General features: G+C 47.4%; 2 protein-coding genes across 7 annotated transcripts; one reads left to right on the plus strand and one right to left on the minus strand.

The window, feature by feature from the left end:
• The first annotated feature begins 287 nt into the window (after window positions 1-287).
• SMPD1 (sphingomyelin phosphodiesterase 1) lies at window positions 288-6,589 on the plus strand. Its single transcript, XM_051987610.1, is given in 7 exon segments — window positions 288-839; window positions 2,035-2,807; window positions 3,826-3,997; window positions 4,407-4,483; window positions 5,404-5,492; window positions 5,495-5,548; window positions 5,665-6,589. Coding segments are annotated over 7 exon segments (1,875 nt in total). The 5' UTR covers window positions 288-539; the 3' UTR covers window positions 6,075-6,589.
• Window positions 6,590-7,152: 563 nt separating this feature from the next.
• Window positions 7,153-26,078, minus strand: APBB1 (amyloid beta precursor protein binding family B member 1). Of its 6 annotated transcripts, none has more exons than XM_051987603.1 (15): window positions 25,874-26,078; window positions 19,847-20,597; window positions 15,126-15,301; window positions 14,574-14,630; window positions 14,371-14,456; window positions 14,065-14,125; window positions 13,709-13,858; window positions 13,296-13,423; window positions 13,157-13,162; window positions 12,789-12,903; window positions 12,520-12,604; window positions 11,991-12,074; window positions 9,721-9,836; window positions 7,981-8,157; window positions 7,153-7,831 (listed from the first exon to the last, which is right to left on the minus strand). In XM_051987603.1, the coding sequence occupies exons 2-15, from the start codon at window positions 20,577-20,579 to the stop codon at window positions 7,664-7,666; spliced, it is 2,142 nt and encodes a 713-aa protein (XP_051843563.1). In that variant the 5' UTR covers window positions 20,580-20,597; window positions 25,874-26,078; the 3' UTR covers window positions 7,153-7,663. The 6 variants fall into 6 exon arrangements, with proteins under 6 accessions (XP_051843563.1, XP_051843564.1, XP_051843565.1 ...); XM_051987604.1 differs by lacking the exon at window positions 25,874-26,078 and adding an exon at window positions 23,894-23,957; XM_051987605.1 differs by lacking the exon at window positions 13,157-13,162 and having other exon boundaries at window positions 25,874-26,077.
• Between the last annotated feature and the right edge of the window lie 494 nt (window positions 26,079-26,572).

Here is a 26,572-nt window from a genome sequence, read left to right on the forward strand (position 1 = left end):
ATTAGAGCACAAGGGCTTAAACCCAATTCAGGAACAAGAGAATTTAGGTCGTTACTAAACTACAACTCCCACAATCCTCTGTAATTTCTCTACTCAACAGTGCCACCCCCTTCTATTTTAGGTTATTCCCCATCTTCATCGTCCCAGTTCCCCCTTCTTGGTAGTATGCTTAAAAATGGGAAGTTGAAGGAGAGGTGGGGGTAGGTGAGGGAAAGATTCAGATCTCCTTTACTTCTCCAGCAGCCCCGGGGCAGAGATCCCAGGAATTCTACCCAATCTCATCTCGCAAAGTTTGCCCAGCCCAGTCAGCTGACTGGGGGAAGAGGAGGAAGGGGTGGAGCTGTCTGCTCGAGTTGTCAGCTGAGAAGCCCAGGAGACTGAACACAGGGCAACAAGAGGACACTTAAACCTGGGACAGAACCCTGGGGACTTAGACTCGGGAAAGAAGCAAGCCAGCCTACTGAACTGGAGGGACCTGAGCCACAGGGAACTCAGCTGGGCCGGGAGTTTGGCCACCACCCTGCCCAGGACATAAAGAAATGCAGCCACATTGGGGCTTTTGTGGCTGGACTTTATGGGATCCTCCAGCGGGGCAGACCCAGGGACGAAGACTTCCCACTATGAGAAAAGTCAAGCCTCTGGGGAACGTTTGGATGGGCTTGGCGCTGGGTAGCTTCCTGGTTCTCTGCTGCTTGATTGAGGCCAGACCACAGCCTAGCAGAAGGGACCCCCAATGGTTTCGGCAAATCCTGCCTGTCCTCGGTGTTGAATTTGAGTTACAGAACTTCAGTTGCTCAGTGTGCAAGACCCTGTTCACTGCCATCGACATTGGGTTGAAGGTGAGCTCCAAAAAAGGGTCTTCCAAGGGTGGAGTAAGGACTCCTTGGTAATAGAGAACCAAGAATTTAAAAAGACTTGAGGCCACAAGAGGGTTTCCTGAAGAACTTAAGTAAAAACTTCATATGGGTCTGTGGGATAGTGACAAAGAGAAAGGAAGAAGGGGAGAAGGGGCAAGTACTAATTAAGCACTTATTATGTATCGGGCACCTTGCTAAGTATTTTCAATTATCTCATTCAATTTTCATAACTAACCTGGGAGATAGTGCTTATGCCCATTTGACAGATGAGGAAGCTGAGGCAGAGGGTAATTGACTTGTCCAGAGTCACGTAACTAAGTGTCTCGAGACCAATTTTGATCTCGTTGCCAGACCTCAATGAGATGAGGCAGGCATACAGAGGAGCAAGATCAAAATACTTCAGTGAAAGGCATTTTAAAAATGTATTTATTTGTTTTTGAGGCAATTGGGGTTAAGTGACTTGCCCAGGGTCACACAGCTAGGACGGGTTAAATGTCTGAGGCTAGATTTGAATTCAGATCTTCCTGACTTCAGGGCTGATGCCCTATCCACTGCGCCACCTAGCTGCCTCCGAAAGGCATCTTTTTAGGATAGAATCCCATATGAGAAACATGGGAAAAGCAATGCTGCTGGAATCCTAGTAAAGCAGTAATCTGGACTTGGTCCTTGTGTGTGGAACCCAGAGGTGCATACATTCAGGTGTTAAGCACTGTGTCCTCTCACTTACTGGTAGATATTCAAGCTTCTACTGGCCATTGAAATGGGGGGGAGGTTGTTTAATTAGTTGACTAAGATTGTTGTTTCCTTCCAAACCATTAAGCTTGAGTGCCCCTAAGCCAAGGAACCAACTAGGGCATAGTTCCTGCCCTCTGGAGGAGGGACCACACAGACCATGACAAGTAGATTAAGAAAGTGAGGGTATCTTCCATAGGATGCATCCCAAGGTTAAAGTATAAAGTGGGCTTCAGTTAGGATAAGAGTCCAGGAAATCTTTGTAATCTGGGTAAAGATGGAATTTCTCATTACCTCTTTACTTACCTTTATCAGGTATAGTCTTCTGATCCTAGGGTGAGGTGAGGTCAGGTACCTGAAGCCTGGGTGGGTATCATTATGTAAATCTCAGGATAATTATCTTGTCTCTCCTGTCTATGGCTGACCTGTATCTTTCTCCATGCAGATGGAACCCAATGTGGCTCGAGTGGGGCTTGTGGCCACCGCTGTGTGTAAACAACTGAACCTAGCACCACCCAATGTGTGCCAGTCTATTATCAAGCTTTATGAAAAAGATATAGTGGAGATATGGACACATTCTGTGCTGAGCCCCTCTGAAGCCTGTGGACTGCTTCTAGGTTCTTCCTGTGGACATTGGGATATCTTCTCAGACTGGAATATTTCCTTGCCTGCTGTGCCCAAACCCCCATATCATCCTCCTGCTCCCCCAGCGCCAGGTGCCCCCATCAGCCGTGTGCTCTTCCTCACAGACCTGCACTGGGATCACGACTACATGGAGGGTGCAGATCCTGCCTGTCCTGACCCCTTGTGCTGTCGAAAAGGCTCAGGTTTGCCACCTTCATCCAAGCCTGGCGCTGGCTACTGGGGTGAATACAGCAAGTGTGATCTGCCACTGAGGACCTTGGAGAGCCTGCTAGCGGGAATAGGCCCTGCCGGCCCCTTTGACATGGTTTACTGGACAGGAGACATCCCTGCCCATGATGTCTGGAGTCAGACCCGCCAGGACCAACTACGGGCACTGACTACTATCACTGCCCTTGTGAAGAAGTACCTGGGACCTGTACCCGTCTATCCAGCTGTGGGCAATCACGAGAGTACCCCAGTCAACAGCTTCCCTCCTCCCTATGTACATGGGAACCACTCATCCAGCTGGCTTTATGAAGCGATGGCCACAGCCTGGAAATCTTGGCTCCCTCGAAATGCCCTCCACACCCTCAGGTAAGTGGAGGTTTGCACGGGTAGGCAAGAGGCGGAGGAGGGGAGAAAACGGAGTGGAAAAAGATGATGAGAATGATAGCTTGAGAAAACATCCCTGGATCATTGTGCACAGCAGCAGTTTTCAAACAGTGGTCTAGGGACTTGTGGTCCCCAAAGCACTTTTCTCAACAGCAAAGCAATTTTTACAATCATACTAATATGTTTTCAGTTCTAAAACAGTCTATATTGATAAGTATAACCCACATTAACAAAAAGCTCAATTTTAAGGGGGTACTGAGGGCTCCAAGTTCTCAGAATATAGGAAGTGGTTCTAACCACTTTGCTCTCCTCAGTCATCTAGTTCAAACTTTTTTTTTTCTTTTGAATTGTTTCATTTCTGTCCCCAGCATCTAACTCAGTGTTTGGTGCATAGGTTTTTAAAAAAATGTTGCTTGATTGATCTTCATTCTGAGTCAGGCCTCCATCACTTCTTGACTGGCCTAATGCAACAGTTTCGACCTTCCTGCTTCTTTCTATTCAATCCCCCTCCACACAGTAACAAATGTTTACAATAAACACACTTTCAAAATGTTATTCCCTTGTTCATAAATATTCCATACAACCAACTATAGTATATAGTCTAAACTCCTCAGTCTGGCATTCAAGGCCTTCCCAATCTAATTTCAGTTTGTTTTCACATGTTTTGTGTCCCACTCCTGCTCTAAACAGTCAGTCTGATTTCAGGTACCTTACCTTAACTCACCTTGGTCCCCTGCTTATGATTCCCTCCTTGTTCTTTGCAATGATTCAAATCTTGCCAATCTTCAAGGCCTAACCCAAGCCTTTCCCAGGCACTCCAGCATCTGACTATCCCAGCTGAGAGAGTTTTCTCTAACAGAACATAAACCCTGGAAAGAGCAGGGCCCACCCTATCTGAGAACTGCTTTAGTATTCTCTACTGGCAGGCCTACTGCTAGTCACGTGGTAAACCTCTAGCGATGGTGTTTGCTTTGGATTGACCCAGCCCTTCCCCTTTCAGGATTGGGGGGTTCTATGCCCTCTCACCTAGGCCCGGCCTCCGCCTAATCTCCCTCAATATGAACTTTTGTGCCCGGGAAAACTTCTGGCTGATGATCAATTCCACAGACCCTGCGGGGCAGCTACAATGGCTGGTGACAGAACTGCAGGCTGCTGAAAACCGAGGAGAGAAGGTGAGAATAAGGGGCCAGGAGGGAGAAAGGGAGGTCTTCTGGGAAGAGGGATAGCAAAGGTGTGAACACAGGTCGCCGAGGGAAGCAGGGCACCTTGTCTGACCCGCCATATGAAGATGCAGTGTTTTTTTTTTTTATACTCACTCCCGTTATGCTTGGGAGAGAGTCTGTTTTCACAGCATCTGGCCCTTCAGTAGGCAATTGTTGAGAATAGATTACATCATCCCACTTCTATCCAGAAGTTGCTGGTCTTTGAATAAAAACAGATCTCCATATCCAATTTGTCACACCATGTCTCCTTTACCCAAGGGATATTCATACCCCAAATCAGAAGGTGCTTTCTGCTTTTTGAAGGGCCAGGTAGCCCCAATTCTCTGTAGCCAAAGTGATGTCATTCCTATCCCCTCAGGTACATATCATTGGTCACATTCCCCCTGGACACTGTCTGAAGAGCTGGAGCTGGAATTACTATCGAATTGTGGGCAGGTAAGAGGAGAGGAGGCATTGTGGGATGATAGGTAAAGGACAGTTCAAGACCTATGTCAAATCTTACCTTTGACACTTATCAGTGAACAAGGACAAACCGGTGAACCTCTCAGTGCACCCCCCCAGCTCTCCAAGATTATAAGTTACAGATATCTACATCCGTGGACGTTTTCATACAAGGTGTTCCATAAATTTACATAATTATGAGGAGGAGGGATCTATGGAGAGAGTTAGAACATGATTTGGGATCTGAGCAAAAGTGACAAGCCACTTAGCAGTGGCTAGAGAGTGCTGCAATTGGAGTCAGGACTCATCTTCCTGACTTCAACTCTGGTCTCAGAAGGCTCCTAGCTTTGTGATCCTAGGCATGTCACTTCTCCCTGTCTGCCTCAATTCCTTATCTATAAAACAAACTGGAGAAGGAAATGGCCAGCCACTCCTGTATCTCTGCCAAGAAAACTCCAAATGGGGTTAGAGTCAGATAGGACTGGAACTAAACAACAAAGTCCTTGCTGTAATGTTTCCCATTCACTTCTGTGCAAACCCTGTCAGGTATATAAGCACCTGATGAGACTTCTTCAGTAATAGATGAAAACAGATAATCTCAGAAACCACGTGACTTTTCCCATGCTCACCCAAAGACCTACAGAAATGACTTATTACAGTAGTATAGATGAGAGGTGTGAATTAAAGCCCTGGATTGGGGAAGAGGATCTGTTTGAAGTGTGGCTCTGCTACTAATTCCCTACATGACCGACCCACAGCAGCTGATTGGCTTGCTCCTCTGTAAAAATAAACAAGTTGGGCTTTGATCCCTAAGACGTCTTCCAGCTGTAAAGCAACAATCCTGTGAACTACCAGGATGCCCTGCCCTCTTTTCCCCTTAGAATGAATCAATGAATGTCTTTTCCCTTTACTAGGTATGAAAACACCATAGCTGCTCAGTTCTTTGGTCACACCCACGTGGATGAATTTGAGATTTTCTATGATGAGGAGACTCTGAGCCGACCTTGGCTGTGGCCTTCTTGGCCCCCAGTGCTACCACCTATGTGAACCTTAACCCTGGTGAGTGAGACTTCCTGGTTAACTGGGTAAGGGGTGGGTGGTGGACTATATAGCCTTTCTATACCTGTTGTTACCTCTGGATTATACCCTGATCAGTGCCTTTCCTATCCATGTAGGTTATCGAGTCTACCTAATCGACGGCAACTACCCAGAGAGTTCCCATGTGGTCCTGGACCATGAAACCTACATTCTGAATTTGACATTGGCCAATGTTCCCGGGGCCACCCCCAAATGGGAGTTCCTCTATCGGGCCCGAGAAACCTACGGGCTTCCCAATGCTCTGCCAGCAGCCTGGCATGACCTAGTGTACCGCATGCGGGGCAACGAAGGGCTTTTTCAGACCTTTTGGTACCTCTACCACAAAGGTCATCCTCCTGTAGAGCCCTGTGAAGGTGCCTGCCGCCTTGCCACCCTCTGTGCCTTGCTCTCTGCCCGTTCAGACAGTCCTGCTCTCTGCCGACACCTGGTACCAGACCTGCCCTTACCCCATACTGGAAGTCTTTGGCCGAAGCTTGCATTTTGCTAGCAAACAAAAGCTCGGACAGCCACAGGGAATCAGGAAAAATGGATGGGGTCCAGTGCATTGCTGAAGGGAGGAAGTCCTGATCTCACTTTATGGAGCATTAAACAGGAGGAGGAGGGTTAAACAATCTGAATGTGCCATAGACTCAGGTGAGCAAGGATGGTTTTTTCCCTGGAGGCATCTCAGCACCTGAGAGACTTGTCTGGCTGGACAGAAAGGAGGAAGCAGCTCTTAGGACACAATGTGGGCAGGAAATTGAAGCTCCTGTGTAAGCAACACCCATCAAGACTGCTATTGGTCCTGCTTCCTTCAAGACTACTACGAAACAAGCTCAGGACCTTAGCAGCAGCCCCTTCCCTTGCCCTCATGCTGGTTCTAGTTGCCTCAAGGATATCAGAACTGAAGGGGCGCAAAGTACTGGTATTCCCTTAGCCTGCTGGACAGGAGCTCCCCCATCCAAGGTTGCCTAATCCCCTGGGACAGCTACAATAAATGTATGTGACTCAGTGGCCTCCTTTCCTCGTTGCACTGTGCTTCTTGCAAAAAACAGACCTGGCAAGCCCTAAATCACTGTTTCTACTTAAGGTTCCATACTCTGTTGAAAACAGACTTAGGAAGGCCTTATGCCAAAGTCCTTAGATCAGGGACCACGAAGAGCACTAAATGGGTTACTCTGATAGCTTTAACTCAAAAACTAAGGAAGGCTTAGAACAGGGATCCTCAAGCTATGGCCCACGAGCCAGATGCGGCAGCTGAGGACAATTATCCCCCTCACCCAGGGCTATGAAGTTTCTTTCTTTAAAGGCCCACAACAGTCTGAGGGACAGTGAACTGGCCCCCTATTTAAAAAGTTTGAAGACCCCTGGCTTAGATCTTCCTCACAGAAATTTAGGAATGAAGCCCAAGATTGCTTTAACAACTAGAGATGGAGGGAACATGCGAGGGAGTAGTGTGTGGCTAGGAGTAACATCAGGTCTAGGGGGAACAGCTTCACGATCTTAATGCTAAGTGACCAACTTTACCCTTCCTGAGAGGATGGCTCCAGGGCACAGAGAGGCAACAGAACCCAGTTAGGCAGGCATCAGGATGGGCGCACAGACAGGCTTTATTAGTGAACACAAATAGCCAGTGCCCAGGGAACAGGAGGAGGGGTGTTCCCCTACTCCCACCCTCACTGCCCCTGGGCAACAGGCCCAGCCAGCAAAGGGAAAGCCAGGCCAAAGGCCTGACAATCCAGACTGACTGATACACGTGGCAAAGAGACATAGGAACCCTTGGGCTGGGATAGCATCAGCATCCCAGAACAGGGGCCCAGTTGTGGAGTCTGGCCATGAGGCCATTTGTTCTACCTTCATGCTTCAGTCTCCTCCTTCCCTGTGGGCCTGCAGTCCCACCTTCCTCCCCATCCCCCAGGCAGGGAGCACTGCCACTGATGGGGAAGTATTGCCAGATGGCCCTGGCCCAGAGCAGCTTCAGCAAGGGCCTGACAGGCTGCCCTGGGCCCCTCCCCACCCCATATCTTAAAGAGTTCCCCAGGGCCCCAGGGTAGTTTAGGGAATGGTCTGGACCCAATCCAGACCCTGCGAGGCTGTTCAGGGTGTATGGGTTCCTAGCCTTTTAGGTTTGAGTGTGCCCAGAAGAGACTGGACCCCCTTTCGGACAGTGCAGCCCACGCGACGAGCAACCGAGTCCGCAGGGGGTGCTGGGAGACAAGAGCTGGAGGCCTGGGGACGAGCATCCAGGCACTTCTGGTACCGAAGCTAGGGGGAAAGGCAACGGGGTACAGTCTTCAGCTCCAGACTACCTATTCAATCCAGAGACCCCCATTCCCTCCCCTTACTCTTTATAAAGCCCCAACTTCTCTCTCCCACCCTAACAAGCAGCCCTTTATCTCCAGTCCCCAACTTACCATGCAGGCAGCCTGTACAGCTTCAGAGAGGCTGGCTGCATTGGGCTCACACCAGAACATGTGGCAGCAGAAAGTGGAAGGGCCAGCAGCCATGATGAAAGCGAAAGTGTGGACATCTCTGCCCACCGCCAGGAAAGACAGGAACCGTACCCTGCATTCTCCCAGAACTGCCTCAGTCTGGGAGATTAATTAGGAGGAGCAATTATTACTGATCTATACCACCTCTGGAGGGGACACTGATCTCAATGGCTCTGTCACTGCCTCTCTTACAAGCGGGGTTTTTAATCTGTAATCTCTGAATGTATAGGGTTTGTTTGTTTTTTCATTATTCTGATATATTTCAATATAATTGCTTTCCTTGATAATCCTATGTATTTTACTTATTTTCTGAGGGCACACAAAAAACCCCCCAGAGGTTTTAATAGACTACAGGCTCAATAAAGCAACAGACTTCAATTTACATTAATAGAAGTATAGTGTCCCAAGTAAGGGAGTTAACATCCCCTGTTCTCATCAGTGTTTCATTCTGTGCACTACATTTTAGGAAAGATCCTGACCAAGCCAAAAATGTCCAAAGAACATGACCAGCTTAGTGAGAAGGCTCAAAGTCATTTTAGGCTTAATGATGAAATTCAGGATGTTTAGTCTGGAGAAGCCTGGGAGAGGCGGGGGGGGGGGGGGGGGAAGGTAGACCGATCACAGACTTAAGACATCATTTGTACAGTCCTCTCATTTTGTAAATGAGGAATCTAAGGACCACGTGAGTTAAACAACTTACTCAAGATGACACAAAGTTAAGTGGTAGAGTTGAGATTTGAACTCAGCTCTTCTGACTCTAAAGCCAGGACTCCTACTACACCACACTGTCTCATGATACTGAGCTTTCAAGATCAGAAGGATTGTCATGTAGAAGAAAAAGGACTTGGCCCCAGACAGGAAAATTCAGCAAGAACATTTCAGCTCAATACAAGTAAAAAGTTTCTAATAATACGAGTTATCCAAGAAAAGGCACTGCGCTGGGTGTGCTGATGAGCTCCCTTTGAGGGATATATCCAGGTAACACATTCTTAGAGCAGTGGAGTTGGAGTCAGGAAGATTCAGGTTCAAATCTAACTTGAAACATTTCTTAGATGTGTGACTCTTGGCAAGTTACTTGAGCTACCTACCTCAGTTTCCTCAACTGTAAAATGGGAATAATAATATGTATCTCAGAAAATAGGAAAGGTTGTAAAGATAAAATAACACAATCTTTGTAAATTGCTTTCTTGACACAGTGTCTGACCAGTATTAGGAGCTCAATAAATATTTGTGTTCCCTGCTCACCCCCATTGTCACAGATTTTATGCACAGACTAGGTGTTAAGGATGGTGTAAAAGGATTCATTATGCTAACAGGGATTGAACTAGATGGTCTTTGAGCTCCCTTTCATAGGTCTGATATTCCGTGACTCAAATTTGGAGAGAATGAGGCAGCCATATTACATACCCACAGTGATCTAGCACAAAGGGAAATGAGAAGAAGCTATTGCTGAGCTGCATCCAATAAGTACCTAATGTGTGCATCATGCTGTTCATAGCTAGAAAGACTATAACTATCTATTTTTAAATTTTTACTAACTCATCCATAGTTATCAGCCAGTCAACCACTCTCCTCCCCCCATGGCAATCAGCCTACAGCGGATGAGATCAGAGCCTGATTTCATCAACTGTCTCCCTCCTTCCCTCCCAGCCATGGCCTCACCTGCTGGTGCAAGATGGTAAGGGTAGCAGGAGCCACACTGACGTGACTAGGGGTCCACTGCTCCCTGCTACTGGTGGCCAGAACTGATTCCAATGCCCCATTGATCACATCCACACCTGAAGACCCAAAGAGACAGCACCCCCCCCAAAAAAAAAAAAAAAGCTGTGAGGAATCATACCACCAGGACAATATCCACCATTATCAATGACTGATATCTCCGTTATATGTCTGTTATATCCTTTGTAGTAATTTATTTAGTAATTTATATAGTGTTTCAATTTGCCAAGCACTTCCCATATGCGATCTTCACAGCTAACTTCTGAGAAATAGGTACTATAGTTCTATGTATAAAAACACAGAGAGATCCAAGAAGTGAAGAACTTTGCCCATAGTACTCATTGGTCATCGCCCCACCCACAACTACCTGGGTCCAGCATTCTTAACCTCCACAGCAGCTGCCTCAACATATACATGCTACTTAGGGGCAGACACATACAACTTGCCTTCTCAAGACTCTCCTTACCAGACCACAGGGTCCCTCCTCACTATACCCCCTTCTTTAACATCTGACACTGCTTCAGATCATCATCTCGAAGCTGTCCTCCCTTGCCTTCTAGCATTGTTGCTCTTTCATTCTTCCATCTTTCTGATCTCTCCTCTTTCCCAGACTCCTCCTTTCCCTCATGTTCCCTCACTATGATTGTCCCTCAAGTCTAGGAATCTGCTCCTTGTTCAGTATTCCCTCCCCCAGAGAGCTTATCCACTATGAGATGACTCCCAAATCTTTATCTAGCTGCCTATCAGATAAAAACACAAAACCTTGGGGGCTTTCTAAGTGATCTAAGAGTAGGCATTTAGAATCACGGAAACTTGTAGTAGAAAGAGAACTGGGAAGCATGAGTTTATATTCTTTGTTCACAGGAGGAAACTCAGACCTAGAGAGAAGGTGACTTCATTTTATGATCTCCCAGGTTGTCAGTTCCTTAATGGAAGGGACAGTTTTTTATCTTTGAAGTCCTTTGGTGGTCCCTAGGTTGAGGGTCCCAAATAGTAGGGAATCAGTCAATGTTTACTGTATGTCCAGATCACAGGATGAGTTGTTTGCAGAACCCCCAAATCCAGATCCCCTCAAATGTCAGGGCAGAGCTCTCTCCACTCTATCACAACAGGGACTAGTAGACCCAGTCATTTCAGAGTAGTTCCTGCTACTTTGCCATCTTATATTTAAGCTTTCTGGGTCTGTGTTTTTTTTTTTTTTTTTTTTTTTGGAAAGTGAGGATATAGTGGACATCTCTTTAAGAGCTATACAGCATGATGGATACAGAGCGCTGGACTTGGATTCAAGAAGACCTGAGTTCAAATTCAGCATCAGAAACTTTCTAGTTTCTAATTTTGCCTGCCTCAGTTTCCTCAATTGTAAAATGAGGAGACTAATAGCACTTATCTCCCACTTTGATGTGAGGCTCAAATAACATGATTTTTGTAAAGCACTTAGAACAGGGACAGGCACAGAGTTGGTGCTATAAAACTATGTGGTGCAGTGGCTGGATTCTAGGCTTGCAATCAGGAAAACCTGAGTTCAGAGGCTGGGCTAAAGGAAGGGCTAATTTTGAGACCATAAGCAGGTATTACAGGAAAATCTATACAATGACAAAGGTCAGACTAGCATTCTTGCCTCTGTGCTCCTTCTTGTCTCTGAGATTCATTCCAAATCTAAATTTGTCTTTTAGCAGTTTCCCTCTATTACTTCTAGTTTGTCCTCTGGGATCCCAGGGACACAGCTATATGTGACAGCCTGAATGACAGCTATTCTGACCCCTGACTATTCAGTCTGTTCCTCAGACCAAACTTTACCAATCTCTCTAACTAGGCAGTGTCTGTCACGGTGTCAAAATCCAGGCTGGAGACACTCAAAGAAAGCTTTGATTTGATCTGATCTCCACTCCTTCTTCCCCATTCTCACCCCTACACACACAAGTGAGGAAGGCAGAAAGAGGGAATAATGGCAGAATTGTAGAGTTCATGCTAGGGAAACCTTCCAGTGGATCATGGCTGAATGTGGGTGGTGGAAGGTCCTAGTGGTGGGGTGCATTCTCTGTGCACAGAGAATGGCAGTCAGGAAGATGAGGGAGCCTCAAAAAATATCTTCCCTCACTTAAGGAAGGGGCAAATATCTGTTGAACTGAGGTCGGCAGATAGGAGTTGGGGACAGAAAGGACCTCTCTATAGAGAAAGAGGGGCAAATGGATTAGGGCAGACAACATACATACCCACTGGCTTAGCAACAGGCACATTCCCTAGGTAATAGACTTGGAACTTCTGTACCAGCTCGTTCTTCGGGGCTGGGAATTCCACTGAGGGGAGGGAAAGAAAGCACATCAATTCTGGCCCCCAGACCACTCCACCAGATATGAAATAATGTCTAGCCCACTGCTAAGATCTCAGCTGACAATGCAGGGCTCAGATCTCTTGATCCTCCACTTTCCCCAGATCATCCTCCAGCTTCACTCCCTCCAAAGCCAAATCCCTTCAATGCTATGATTGGTTGATTTTGATTCTCAATCTTCTCAAGTGATTTGTGCACAGCTGGAGCTAGCTGTGTATAGTGTTTCTGACCTGTTTTCTACAGAAAATATAAGGATGCTCTGACTGCCCCATCACCACTGCAGCTCCCAAGGAATGGGTCTGTGACTCCTTCTAGGTCTCTCAGGTGAACCAACAAGGATTCTGCACCAGCAGGTCCGCTACAGGGGCCATCTGCCTGCTTGGATGAGCATGGGGTTAGGAGAAGGCCCTGACCTTGAAAGGGAACGTCCACCAGTTTGGAGTGATCCAAAGACAGGCCATTCACTAGGCAGCGAGCACTTCGACGTTCAGCCATGATCTGTGGGAGTGAAATCTTGTTACCTGCTCTTCTTGGTCCTACGAATCTGACCCCCCAAGGCCCATGATCCCTCATCCCACAGGTGGCCTCCCAGTGATTGCCCGGACAGGAGCCAAATTTCCTAGAGAACCTATATCCCATGCAAGTGCCCCTGCCCCCACTGGGACCAGGGGAGGGGGCATGCCTTCGAGCAGATCTCATGCAGACTGGTGGCTATGTTCTTGGCGGGTGCTTCACAGCGAAACACGTGACACTTGAGCATCTGGGTCAGCTTGTCCCGGGCCACGTAGGCAAAGTCCCTGCGAGGAAGATGGGTCAGTCATTGCCTCCCCTCTGTTAGACACCGAAGCTCCAGTGGGGCAAGAGCTAGCAGATCAGGACCATCCAAATCCAGTGTCTTGGGGGCCGAGGGCTTGAGAGCTTGAGTTTACTTTAAACAAGGTTCAGAAAAAGAGAAATAGCAGGCAGGACTAGGGGGAGGGGGATAGGAGAAAACGCTAAAAGCTTAGAGGGCATTGCTGGGGCCTAGGAGAGCATAGAGGGGCACAATACCTCTCTCTGGGTCCGGCAGCAGAAATGAGACAAAAAGCATGATTAGGGAAGAGCGGCCCCACCCTATAGCTGGGTGAGCCCCTCGTCCCAGGCGGACCCCATCCACCCTGCCCCCCAACGAAAGCCCCTCAGCCCACACCTTCCGCTGTCCCGCCCGACGCCCCACACACGGATGCTGATGATGGGCTGTGAATGCAACACTGTCTGTCCGTGGGGCTCCACCAGCTTCAGTGTTTCATCCTCCAGCTGCAGCAGCATGTCCTTTCCCTGGGGGGCAGGGATGAGGAGAAGCATAGAGCACCTGTCAAAGCAGGCCCTGGGAGACAGAAGGCAGCCTCGGGCACCTGCCATCCAGGCTAACACCTGCCACAGTCGCCTTGCTGCGGGGGAGGGCAATGCTGAGACAACTGTCACCGCAGGCCTGGGGAAGTGGGGCAGCAGCTGGGGCAGGCTTATTGCACAGATTTCTGGTTCTCCCCGGCTCTGGGTCAACCCCTCACCCCCAGCTTCCTCTCCTAGTGGGTCCGGGAGCGGACGTCTCCCCCTGCTCACCTCCCCCCAGCCTCCCTGGGCTGGGTCATGCAGGTTGTGTTTGTGGTAGGAGAGCTGGCGGATGCAATTGTTGACAGCTACACTGCTTCGTCCAGGGGCCAGCTCCTCTTCGGTCATCTCCACCCAGCCCAGAGAGCGCACCGCAAAGCACTGCAACGGGGAAGGGGGAGGAAGAACATGGGGAGGTGAGCCAGAACCCAGCCCTCGGACACGGAAGGAATCTTGGGTTGTCACAGAGCATGCGGAGGACCAAGAGGACCCTAGCTGGGTCCAAGGTAAGGTCCCAGTCTCCAGCCACCCCCTACTCAAGAGCTTCCTGTTGTTTCTGCCATCCCCAGCCAACGCAGCTGACAAACCTTGGCCCCCAGATTGGTGTTCAGAAGGGGTAACTTCTCTTGCTCTTGGGGCAAGCCAGTGCTAGGGGAGGAGAGCAGAGAATCAGCCGCCTGTGACAGAGAAAACACCCTGCCCAGCCCTAGTAGACAGCCCCACTCTCCTAGCCCCCAGCCAGAACTCAGGGTTCGGAAAACTGGGCCCAGGCTTTCAACTCACCAGCACCAAAAAGGCCCAGTCCTACTCAGGCCCCAAGCCCCACACTTCATGATCAATAAGGTATCCCCTTCTCTCTCAAGGCCCTGACTCTTTTCCTTTCCTCCCCTCACCCAATGTTCAGAGCTTGGAAGGGCAGGGCTCCATCTTCAGAGTCCTTCCTTTCTGGCTCCATGGGGGGTTCTTCACTGGCCACATCCTAAGAAAAAATGACAGCGATAGGAAAAAGACCAACATAACTTCTCTTTCTCCTAGGATTCCCTACCCGCCATCCAAGGGGCTCTTGCTGTCCACAAACAGGAGTCTTCTCACCTACCTTCCAGAACTCGCCATCCTCAAAGGTCTCCCCATGACCGAAGCCAGTCCAGGTGAGCTGAGGAAAGAAGGCACGGGGGGGGGGGCGTATAGTGAATGCCTCTAGCCCAACACCCCACTCCCAAAACATGCATTCTAGGGTCCTACCCAACTGGGCCCAAAGAGAGTTATAAAAGCTACTCGGGTTAGGAACTGCCCTAGCCTAGGAACAAAGGGAGTAGACAGTGCTGGATTTGGAGTGAAGAAGACCTGATTCAAAGCTTTCTCTCAGATTTAGTAACAGTTACATGAATACAGATAAGTCATTTAACCCTGCTAGTTTTCATGGGGATAACATAAAATGTGGAGATAATAAAATGGGGATAGCTGCTGTTACCCGTCTTATAGGTTTTCAAGGAACACTGCAAACCTTAACGAGTGATTTTATATAAAGAGTGCTTCTATAAATGCCAGTTATTATGGAGGGGAAGGCTGGAAGAGCAGGCTTAGGAGCTGTTCTTCCCTTTCCTTCAGGAAACTAATAGATGACTCTGAGTAGGGAGACATGCTTCACCTGAGACTCTTCAGTGGGGCTGCTCCCTTGTGAAGGTGGGGCCCGGCCAGGAGGCTCCCATTGGGTGGTTCCAGTAGGGATGTGCCAATAATAGGTTCCTGAGGTATCCTGGACCCTCATCCATCCGGAAGGCAGGTCTGAATCCGTCTCGAATGAATTCCGGTTCCAGAAGGAGTCTGCCATAAGATGGGCTGAGTAAGAAGTCAGCCTTCCCCAGTCAGGATAACTGCCGCCCTCCCATCTCCTGCCAGGGTAGTGCCATCAATTACCACCTCGGACCTCACGGGCCCATGATTACAGGTGATGGGCCAGGGGGCAGAGCCAGGCGGGGCAGCCTTAGGGGAACGGATCCAGGGACACTGGAAGTGAAGGGGCTTCCTACTGCTCAGGCGGCAGGAGATGGAGAGTCTGGGATTATGGTGCTCACTCTGCACAGTGCCCAGCTCATATTCCCCACACTGGGGCTGCCCTGTGGGCTTGTATGTATACATGTGCGTATACAAGCGTGTGGATCCAGTAATGAGAACATACACAGACCACACTAAATATGTACACCTATGCCATAATCATACTTGAACCACATACACCCATACTTATACATGTTAATAATGTAGACGTATTAAAATTGGATGTGTGTGGAGCTGCATATTCATAATAAATCAGGTTTTAAAAAATGGGCCCAGGTACAGGGCATGAAATAGAAAGGAAGCCAGACCCCACACAGAATTCAGAAATGACTTTCTTGAATCTCTTTCTGCATATACATATGCCCTACATGTGTATGCAAATATTCATTTATGCTAAATCATATACCCAATAATACCCTCCAGGTAAAGATATCCAAGACCTCATACATAATGTATGCACACTCATGTCAACGTGCACTGTGCAGCCACACACACACGAACATATACCCCCCAAATTTCATACAGTGTACATATCCCATGCCCCCCATATAACCAAGTAATTCTCCCCCAACAGCCACCAGTGCACACATATGGCATGCACATACATTGCTCACAAACATACCAATACATACATGTACACATACTGCAAATGCACACAACACTGACCTTTTATTCTCTCTGACCCAGATGTCATGAGGTAAGTGATACCGTTAGCTCCTATTTGCCCCACCCCACCCCCAATCCCAGCTCCCCTCCCACTGCTCCCCTCCCAACAGTCTGCCCAGGCTCTCCCAGGCTCAATCCTTGCCCTCACCTGGGCTGCTGTCCTGCAGGATGATGGCGAGGAAGAAGTCTTGAGAGAACATGCTGCTTGGCTGCCCGGGGCCCCTCCCACCCTCTGGCCCTGGCTCTAGCCTGGGCCCCCACTGTCTTCCTCCCTTGCCCCGCTGGGCTTCAGCTCACTGCTACGTGCTGGTACTGGGCTCCGGAGAACAGCTGCTCCCCTCCCCCTCCTCTTCCCTCTCCCACTCCAGCTCCCTTTTCCTCTCCCCACCAGGGCAGAGCCATCTGCCAGGCTTCTTCCTCCCCTCTAAGCCAAGAGGAGGAGGAACCCGGCATACCTCCCCCACCCCCACCCCCACTCACCCCTAGGGGCTGGAGGCTGCTATGGCAGAGGTTAGCACTCAGTGCTGGACCCGCTATCTAGCTGGCAGCAATGAGGACCCTGTCTTCACTACAATGCAGTTCCAGCCTTTCACAGCTCACACCTCCACCCAGAATCCCCCCTCCCCATCCCTAGCCTGAGCTATTTCCATCATTTTCCTGCGTCAAGCATTCACAGCTCCCCACACACACCCAAATCCCAGCCAAGGAGACAGGATACCCTAAACCACCTCCCACCCTCCTCATTCAAAGGCCCTACAGAAACTACAGCTCCCAGCATGCAACTGGACATAGCCTTTGAGGTCTCAGGGGACCCCATGGCTCCCATTAACCATGGGGATTTCAGGGCCCCTCCTTTACACATGAGCTAAGAGACATCCTCTCTGCTCCAAATACTTCACAGTTTACCCTAGGGGTTGGAAGTAGGGAAGCAAAGGGGTGATAACATATGAGTACTGCCTGTCAGAAAGGTTTAAGCCAAGAGGAAAGGGGTATCATTCACCCTTCAACTGGCTAGGCTGCCCCAAAGACACCCACCTCTCACACTTACCTGCCAGAGCCCAGATGGACTGCTGCGTTTCCCCAGCAACAGGAGCCTCAGGACCAGCTGGGCACACCCAGACCAGTGACGCAAACTCTGGTTGCTGGGGAAACCGGGAATCCTGACAGGTACTGAAGCAAGAGAGTCACTGCTGAGGGACAGACATCGTCCCAGAGCTGAGCCAAGGCTCCTAGGCAACCAAACAGTGTTTGTGCCCAAGGAGGGAAGAAGGTGAGCAAGGCTTGGAGATGCACCAAATCTTGCTCTCCTTCACAATGACAAGGAGAGAGGGATGAGGTCTAGGGCTTAAGGGTGGGCTCCCTCATCATCTTGGGGTGGGCACGCAGCCCTCCACAGACTTCTCTGTACTCTTCACTGTCTTCTGGGACAGACTTATGCCTGGGAAGAAGAGGGATAATATATCTCTCCAATGGGCATACAGAGCCAGGCTGGAGACGGAATAGGGACATGGAGAAAGGGGAAACCAAGCCTCGGATCTTGAGTTGCATTGATAGGGAGGGACAACCGTCTACTGCTCCTTGAGAAGAGGAGTGAAACCTGAAGGCAGTTTAAGAAGCCTTCTCCTATTTGTTCCCAATGTTTCCTGACACACCCCAAATGGAATCCACTATCCCACTTTTCCAGAACCTGTATTACCAGAAGCCAGGACCCTCTTTCAGGAAGTTGAGTCTTAGCAAGGCAAAGCAAGCTATCCTCTATACATACATCTTTTTTGAGAGGAAGGCAACCAGAAAACAATCTCTGGATTTGGGACCATATCCATACCCCTGCCCCTCCTACCAATTCCCACTGACTTTGATTTCCAGGCTTCACCTGAGTCTCCTTAGCCATCTCCCTCTTCGGAGCTGTCCAACTCTACCTTTTCCAATCCCTTTTTCTCATCCTTGAACTACATCCTGAAACCATCATACTTTTGGCAGAGGCAAAAGGAGCATTTGTATAAAAAGATATTTTCTGTTGTATTTCAAATCTCCTCCTTCAGAATGTTTGAACGCCTGGCCTGTGCTTTTTTGTTTCATCTGAAGCAAGACACTGGGCTTGGTCTTTGGGGAACATGGCCAATGGTGTCCCTCAGGCTTTTTTCTGGTATATTTACTCAGCTTTAGTCACAAAACTCCAGTAAGGGTTGACTTCTTATTGTCTTTTTCCATAAATCATCAACATATAATATTCTCACTCTTCCTCCTGTCTGGATTCTTTTTCTTCCATTTTTCTTTATGTAAGGCAACTAGATGGCACAGAAGATCAGTAGACAGAGCACTAAGCCAAAAGTCAATAAGATCTGAATTCAAATCCAGCCTCAGATACTTTGTAACTATGTAGACCTAGGCAAGTAGTCTTGCCTACTTAACCTAGCTCAGTTTCCTCATCTGTAAAATAAGAATAAGAGCTCCCACCTCTGAGCATTAATGGAGAGAATTACAAGTGCTTAGCATGTGCTGTTAGCTATTACTATTACTATTATTATTAACCAGATTTTATCCACTGTATTTTTGGGTTCAACTCACGAGCCACTTAACTCAAGAGAATTTTCTTGGCCATCATGGGCCACAATGATCTCTGCTACCTCTGGACTTCTGAACATTTATGGCCACAGCTATACAACTTAGCACCTCATTATATGAATCTACACCATAGGCTGCCCTTGGGTTTTCATTTCTTATATCCACGGTGCTGGCACATAGAGGGCTTCTAAGTGGCTTCTGATGATTGACTGCCCTCTTTGAGGGCTCTGACCTTACTATATACTCCCAGAACTTAGCACTGTTCCAGGCTCATATACTCATGAGCTTAATGCTTATTGACTGGCTGGCTGACTAGTGATCTGGGCAATTCCTATTGAAATATATATCTTTGCATTTTCCCAATATTCAGACTTAGCTGCCACTTTTCTCCCAGAGAGAGTTTCTAGAATTTGGGCAGATCTACTTCTAGGATCCCCACTGGCTTAGTATCTCATCAACATTAAGGGGCTAGTGTGTTCTACAAATCTGGAAAAGATGCTAGTGGGTATGCCTTCTGAATCCTTCTGAATCTCTTAAAAGAATAATAAAAGATGATTTCTGGATACTTTTTTGTTTTGGCTGAAACAAGACACTGGGCTTGGTCTTTGGGGAACATGGCCAACAGGGTCCCTCGGGCTTTTTTCTGGTATATTTCCTCAGCTTTAATCACAAAACTCCGGTAAGGGATGTCTTCTCATTGTCTTTCTCTATAACTCATCAATATATAATATTATAATAATAAACAATAAAAGCCAATACTTTAAATTCTCTATTCAAAGAAGTATCTGTTTATCACTATCCTTGTTTACTGTCTCTAAGCCACTCTTTGAATTATACCTCTTCCTGATACTGACCTTAAGATAGAGGTATGGCCCTTCTACCCCAATCTTTCCATATTGTTTTTCCCTCCTTAAATCCATTTTATAGTTTTGGCCACCTTAGATAATGAATGAACCCAGCCCAGGGGGTAGCCTGAACGAAGCCAAAGGACGTAGTACTCATAATTGACTACTTTTCCTGCCAGCTCTGCTTGGCCACTTTTGCTTAGATCTTTAGTGCTCCTTCCCCATGCCAAAAAAATACCTGTTTCCTCCGGGGAGCCATAGGAAGGGCTGCCTTGTGATAGGGTGGCCCAGCTTGAATCTTCATCACTGGCCGCACTGTTCCTCATGCCAAACAGGAGACTAGCACTCTTGCTGTGATCTCGAGGACCATCTGGTTGGGTCCGCTGAGCAGGGTTACCCTCACTGCCCTCCAGAGGCTCACAAGGTCCAGGGGGAGAGGACAAGTCCTCTTCTTCTTCCTCTTCCTCCTCCTCTTCTTCTTCATCTTCCTCTTCTCCAGCTGCCTTCTCTTCTCCTTCCTCTTCCTCTTGGCTACAGGGCAGGGCCTGAGGCTCAGGTGGGCCAAGATCAATGAGGAGACCAGAACCCAAGTGCCCACAGTTGGCAGCATTTCGGGCAGAGATCTCTAATTCTGAGTAGAGATGCAGCAAGCCTTTGGCGCTAGAAGCCACAGTAGGGGCCGGTTCTCCACCCAGGGTCATGTTTCGGTTCTGGTCTTGGTGAGCTGTGGCTGCCCGTCGTAGCTGGTTCTGACCCTCTTTCACCCACTTGGCATTGGCTGGGCCTGATTCAGCCCCACCACCTTCTCCCATGGCGCTTCGAAGGCCCTTGGGTGCTGCTGCCACACTCTGTAGCTTGGCGTTCAACAGCTGGTTATGGGCAGCCTGCAGGGGCAGTGCCAGGCTCAGCACTGGACCCACACGGCTGTTGTCATTTACCACATCAGGTTGTGGGCTCAACGATGCAGACATGGCCCACGGTAGGTCCTCCTGGCAAAGAAATAGGGAGGAAAACCATCATTAATTAGGGGACAGGGAGTAGAGTGGAAATAATATAGGCTTGAAGTCAGGAGATACCTGAGATTGAATCCTAGCTCTGATACTTTATTAATAATAATTACTAGCACTCACACTACACTTAAATTTTATTTTACTTATATAACATTTATTTACATTTTTATTTACATAACATTTATTTATGTAATAGTTTTCTAACAATAAATCTATGAAGTAAGAAGTACAAGTATTCTTCCCTAAAATGGGCCTTTAAAATTATTTTATGCCCTAAAATACCTCTATAAAATTAGAGGAGAAAACTGAAGCTCAGAGGTTAAATAACTTCTTCAGTGTCCACAGAGCCAATTTTGAAGATGAGATTTGAACCCAATTTTGATCATAAAATACAGATGAAGAGCTGGAAGGGACCTTAGAGATCACTAAGTCCAATCCTACTCCTCATTCTATAGATGAGGAAATTGAATTCAAGAGAGGTTCAATGGAAAGAGTCACAAAGGAAATAGGTCACAGGATGTAGAATTGAATCTAGGTCCTAAAATTCCAAACCCAGCCCTCTTTCCAACATGCCCTACTCCCTCTTTCCTAATACCAGGTCTAGCCTGCTCTCAGTTACACCATTTTGCCACTCATTAACTAGCTGAGTAATTCTGAAAGGTTCAATTTCTCTCTCTGAGTTCTATTATTTTTTTCTATTAAATGGGCACAATATTTGAACTGCCTGTTTTATTAATTTCTTTGAGGAAAACACTTGGTAAACTTTAAAGCATTCTAGAAATGGATATGATGATACTGATGATCCTCATCATCAATGAGGATGATAAAGATGAAACTCCTCCCTCACCCTCCCAGATAGGACACTGGCTTTCTCTGGACCTCACCAGAATGAGACAGCAGACTAAGGCTGGTGACCTATCTACAGGAGCATGTAAAAGTATATGAGTATAAAAGCAAGAGGGCACCTATGAAAGTTGAGGGGAAAATTATAATAGTCTTTATTCTCCTCCCTTAATCTCCTTAAAGGTCTAGTCTCCTCCCTCCAGGGGTCTTCACTTCCACTGTCTCCTTGGTAAAAGACCACTGGACCAACCCACCTAACACCCACCTGCTGCTGCTACCTCTAATAGGTTTAGGCTCAAAGACGAAAACAGTCATTTCCATCTTAAGACACAGAGACTTTTCCAGCAAAGCACTGTCCCCCCACCCCCTTGCCACAGCTTCAGGCAGCTGAGCACCCATAACAATGACTTCTCTGTCACAGCCTCAGTTCCTCAAACAAACCCCTGACAATCAGCTCTCAGCCCTTGTCTAGCCTGAACTCAATGTACAAGGGATAGTGCTAGGCATAGAGCTGAGTCGAACAGGCATGAAAAATTGATGTCCATTTTGGGGAATGTGGTGGGTAGCTAGTATGGCCCCACCCCCACCCCAGCCCACCATCCCAGAACTAAGCAAGAGCCTGAACATTTCTACAACCAATCCCTGCTGAGACCAATAGTATCTCCTCACCCCCTTGTTGTTGTACTTATTGTTGTTCAATTATTTCAGTTATGTCCAACTCTTCACCATCTCTTGGGATTCTCTTGGTAAAGCTAATGGAATGATTTGTCACTTGCTCATTATACTCATTAAACATATGAAGAAACTGAGGGAAACTTGGTTAAGTGACCTATTAAGGGTCACATGGCTAGTAAGTGTCTGAGGACAGATTTGAACTTAGAAAGATAAGTCTTTCTGACTTCAGGCCCTATTTACTGAGCCATCTAACTACTCTTAGATCCCTTCAATTCCCAGTTCTTCAATTCCTTTGAGCTTCCCTTTTTCCACGTCACTAAATATTTTCTCTCTTCCAGCATCTTTCTCTCCTCTTTGTGGACCTAAAAGCTTCTGCCCTTTATCCATTCCTAGCTTCTGCCCATCTATTATTCTAAATGTGTTTGTCTGACTCCATAGCATTAAAATCAGATACTTACTGATCACTTAACCTGTGCAAGGTCCTGAATCTAGGCCTGGGGGTGTACAAGGGCATTATATTTGGTTTCTGGAGCAAGAAATTGGACATTTATATCTTCTGACATAAAATGAGAAATAGCAATATGGGACATTATGTATGGCAGCCAAATGACTTAAAAGGGTTGGGAGGGTCCATTAGAAGTCACCTGAGCCATCCCTTGAAGAGAATGAGTGCTACAAGAATTAAGAGGAGAAATCAGTTTGAGCTGGGTCACTCAGGACAGCTTCCACAGAAAAAAAGTGGGACTGAATATGGGCATGTGTGTCCTCTGGCTCCATCCATAGCCTTCACATCCAATCAGGTACAATGTCCTCTGAATACTTCTTTCCAATGAGGGCTATTATGTGGTATTTGGAGTTGGATGATCTAGATCTGAATCTAGGTTTGTTCCTTTTGACCTATATGACCTTGGAGAAATTATTTAAACTCTCTGGGTCTCAATTTCCTCATCTGCAAAATAAGGGGTCAACTTAGAAGATTATTAAGGTTCCTTAAGATCTTTAATTCCATGTTCCTAACATTTCCACTTCCTCTTCTCCATCACTACTACTACCAGCCTAGTCCAAATCCTCACCAACTCTTATACATCATTCTACAAGCATCTCTTGCAAAAGTTTTGGTCTCTCCCTGCTTCCAATCTTTCCTACAGAAGGAATGACATTCTGATTATCCCACTTTCATCACATTACACTTTTTGACTCAAGAATTTTTGGTAACTACTATAGAAAAGATAAAAGTCTAAATTCCTTAATCTAGCATCTAAGGCCCTTTCATCATCTGATCCTAGCCTATTCTTCTGGGTGCTTTTTTTTTCTCCTGCCACTTACTAAAATAACACCTCCTCACCTCAACCCACTCCAACTAGCATTGACTCTTCATTGATGTTTGGCCACAGAAACAGATACGTTTCTCCCTAGCTTAGAATGACATTCTTATACCCTTCATTTCTATTTATCTAAATCTTACTTAACCCTCAAGATGCAGCCCATGAAGCCATCTCCATCAAATACCAACCTAAAACCTCTCCTTTCTCTAAATATTGTCTATTCCATTCATTTGACATTTAGGATCAGAAGTTCAAGGATCTAGGAAAATGGTGGAAGAGAGAGGTAAGTAATTTGTTCAGAGTCAAGGAAGTGTCAGAGTCAGAATCGGAACCTAGGATTCTCAATTCCAAATCCAGTGCCTTCCATTATCCTCTCTCTTCTTACGTGGTTTCTCTAAAAAAAAAAAAAAAAAGTATAGGAAATATAGGAACCTTGGAGACAGGAACATATCTCAACTTAATTCAGTTCTCCATATCCAGAACATTGATTTATGGCCTGAGGAGATATAAAAATATCAGATAAGATGACTTTTAAAAATTTTCAACAATAACTTTAAGGTATTTCATTATTAGCATCCCTATCATCAAGGCACTTAGAGTTTCCAATCTTCTTTCTACTCCTTTACAAAGTTTAACAGTTAAGAAAGAACTCACTAAATTCAGTTATTAATTAGTAGCTATAAAAACTTGAAACTGCACTAAGAATTTGGGTATACCCAATATTAGTTGAATGAACATATTTCTGTTTATTTTTATCCCTGCTGAGAAGTCAGTGATGGGGTAAGGAAATGAAAAGACAGAGACAGATTTGGAAGGAACAGTGACTTAGGACAGAATTATGAAAACATCTAAAAAGAAGGAAACTTATCCTCCCTACCCATCTCCCACCACCACCACCACCACCCCCATAGATAAACAAAAAGAATGAAAAGAATTGACAAAATGGCCTCTGGGAAAGCAATGAAGAGGAGAGGTCACTGAGTCCAGAAATGAAAAGGTTAAATCAACTATTTCCTAAACTTTGACAAGGTTCTATAAAAAAAGAAAATTAGAGGCCAGATTAATTAAGAATAGAGAACTAAGAGACAAGGTGCTCGATAAGCAAGTATATCTGAATTAACTTCATCATTCATTTATTCAATTTATTAAATGCCTTTTATATGCAAGATACTGTGGAGTCCAAAAAGTAGGGCTGTTTACAAATTTCTTCTAGGAGTTAAATGATAGTCTTTCCCATTCTTAGGATCATGAAGAAGGGCATAGTGAAACTCCAAGTTTTCTGATGACATCAAACTCTCCTGATTATTGGAAAACCTGGTATGCAAAGAGAGACTATATTCATAGGTCTTACAGGTCTGAGGTTAAAAGGATGGCAGCTAAGTTTTAAAATAGTAAACGCATTTAGGGTTCATTAAATACCCTCTATGCTCTACACTCTAAATTATCCGAAGGCCTCAGATCTATCAGTCACAACTCAAGATGGATCCCTGAGGATGCAGGCCCAGTGTCCTGCTACATCCCCAAAAGGTCAGCAAAATGTAGACAATTTGTTCATAGGTCTGATTCAGGAAAGCAAATCTCAGATGTATAAACACACACATGCCCACGTTCACACACACACCCCTTTTCCTCCTGATCTCTCTTTATCAGAACCACTTGCCTCTGACCTCCTCCTACCTCACCTTGTCCCGTATCCTCTCCTTTTATCTCCCCATTAGCCTATGGTCATCCTCTCCTTCTGAACAGTCCTTAATTCCCATCTTTTCTTCCCCTGACTTTTCTTCCCTCCACTCCTGAGGCCCCCCACCTTCCCACCTTTTTTCTTATCCATCTCCCCCTCCCCTTAACAAGCATCCTCCCCCCCTCCCATAGCTCCCTCTTCTTTCACCTTCCTCTGGCTTTCACCATCCTCGAGCTAAGATTCAGGAAAAAGGGGGTGGAAGGGAGAGTGGTAGGGCTTGGGGAGACAGAAGAATAAAGAGACAAAAAGAGAGGGCTGAGGATGGAGGGCTAGTTCCCACCTAGGAAGGGCAGCTCCCCAAGGAGGGGAGTGGGGGAAGGGACCGCAAACAGAAATTAGCCTGGAAAGCGGAGGGCTGTGCCAGGGCAGGCCAAGGTGGATGGACGGATGGGGAAGGCTGTGGGTGGGGTAGAGTAGAGCAGGGAAATTGAGCTAGGGAGGGGTGGATATCAGTGAAGAGAGGAGATAGAGGGCAAGCACAATACTCTCATCTGAAGCAATAGTAGAGATAATCTATCCGTGATTTGGGAAGGGGTGGCGATATAAAGGGGCTTAGAGCGCAGGAATGGAAGGGCCGTAGGATGGGTGAGGAAAGGAGAGGGCGGTGCAGAAGCGGGGGATGGGGAGGGCGGTGGAGGGGGATGGGGAGGGCAGGGTCCCCAGCCCCGTACCTGCAGCGCGAGGGACCCCGGGGCTGCGGGCGCTCGGAAAGCTCGGGCTCAGATTCAGGTTCGGGCTGCGGGGCGCTTTTAGGCAGAGGCGGCTGCAACGGCAGCGGCGGCGGCAGCGGCTGGGCAGGAGATCGGACTCTGGGTCGGGCTCAGCGGCCGCTTCTCCATCACAACATCCCCCAGCGCAGGAGCGCGCGTGCCCGAAGCGGGACCGCGCCTAGACCTGCGGGTGCGCGCCGGGAGGGGGAGGGGGGAATTCCACGGCGCCATTTTGGGCCGTGCGCGAGCGTGTGGATGGCCTGCAAGGAGCTCGGGCCCTTCGGGTGGGGCAGGGATCCCACCCCCTTATACCTTGGATCTTCCATTACCCGACAACCTGTCTCCCAACAGTTGGACTCTAGCCCCTTACACCTGTAATCCCATCCCCCACGCTCAACATCCCTAACCCAACACCTGTACCCTATTCCACCCCCCCTCCCAATTGTGAGCCTGTGCTCTCCGCAGTCAGATACCCATCCCACCAACATCCAGTTATCCACATTCCAGTGCTAAGGGTTCTATCCGGACAACATCTGAATTCCCATCTTCCCGTATCCAGGCCTTCGGCCCCTGACTTTCATCCCCAGCACCATAGCTCACCCCCATTCCTCCTCACCTCCCCCTACTCTATTATATTCTCATACATCCCAGCATCACTTG

The sequence above is a fragment of the Antechinus flavipes genome, chromosome 3 (assembly GCF_016432865.1).
Source record: "Antechinus flavipes isolate AdamAnt ecotype Samford, QLD, Australia chromosome 3, AdamAnt_v2, whole genome shotgun sequence".
NCBI classification, from domain to species: Eukaryota; Metazoa; Chordata; class Mammalia; order Dasyuromorphia; family Dasyuridae; genus Antechinus; species Antechinus flavipes.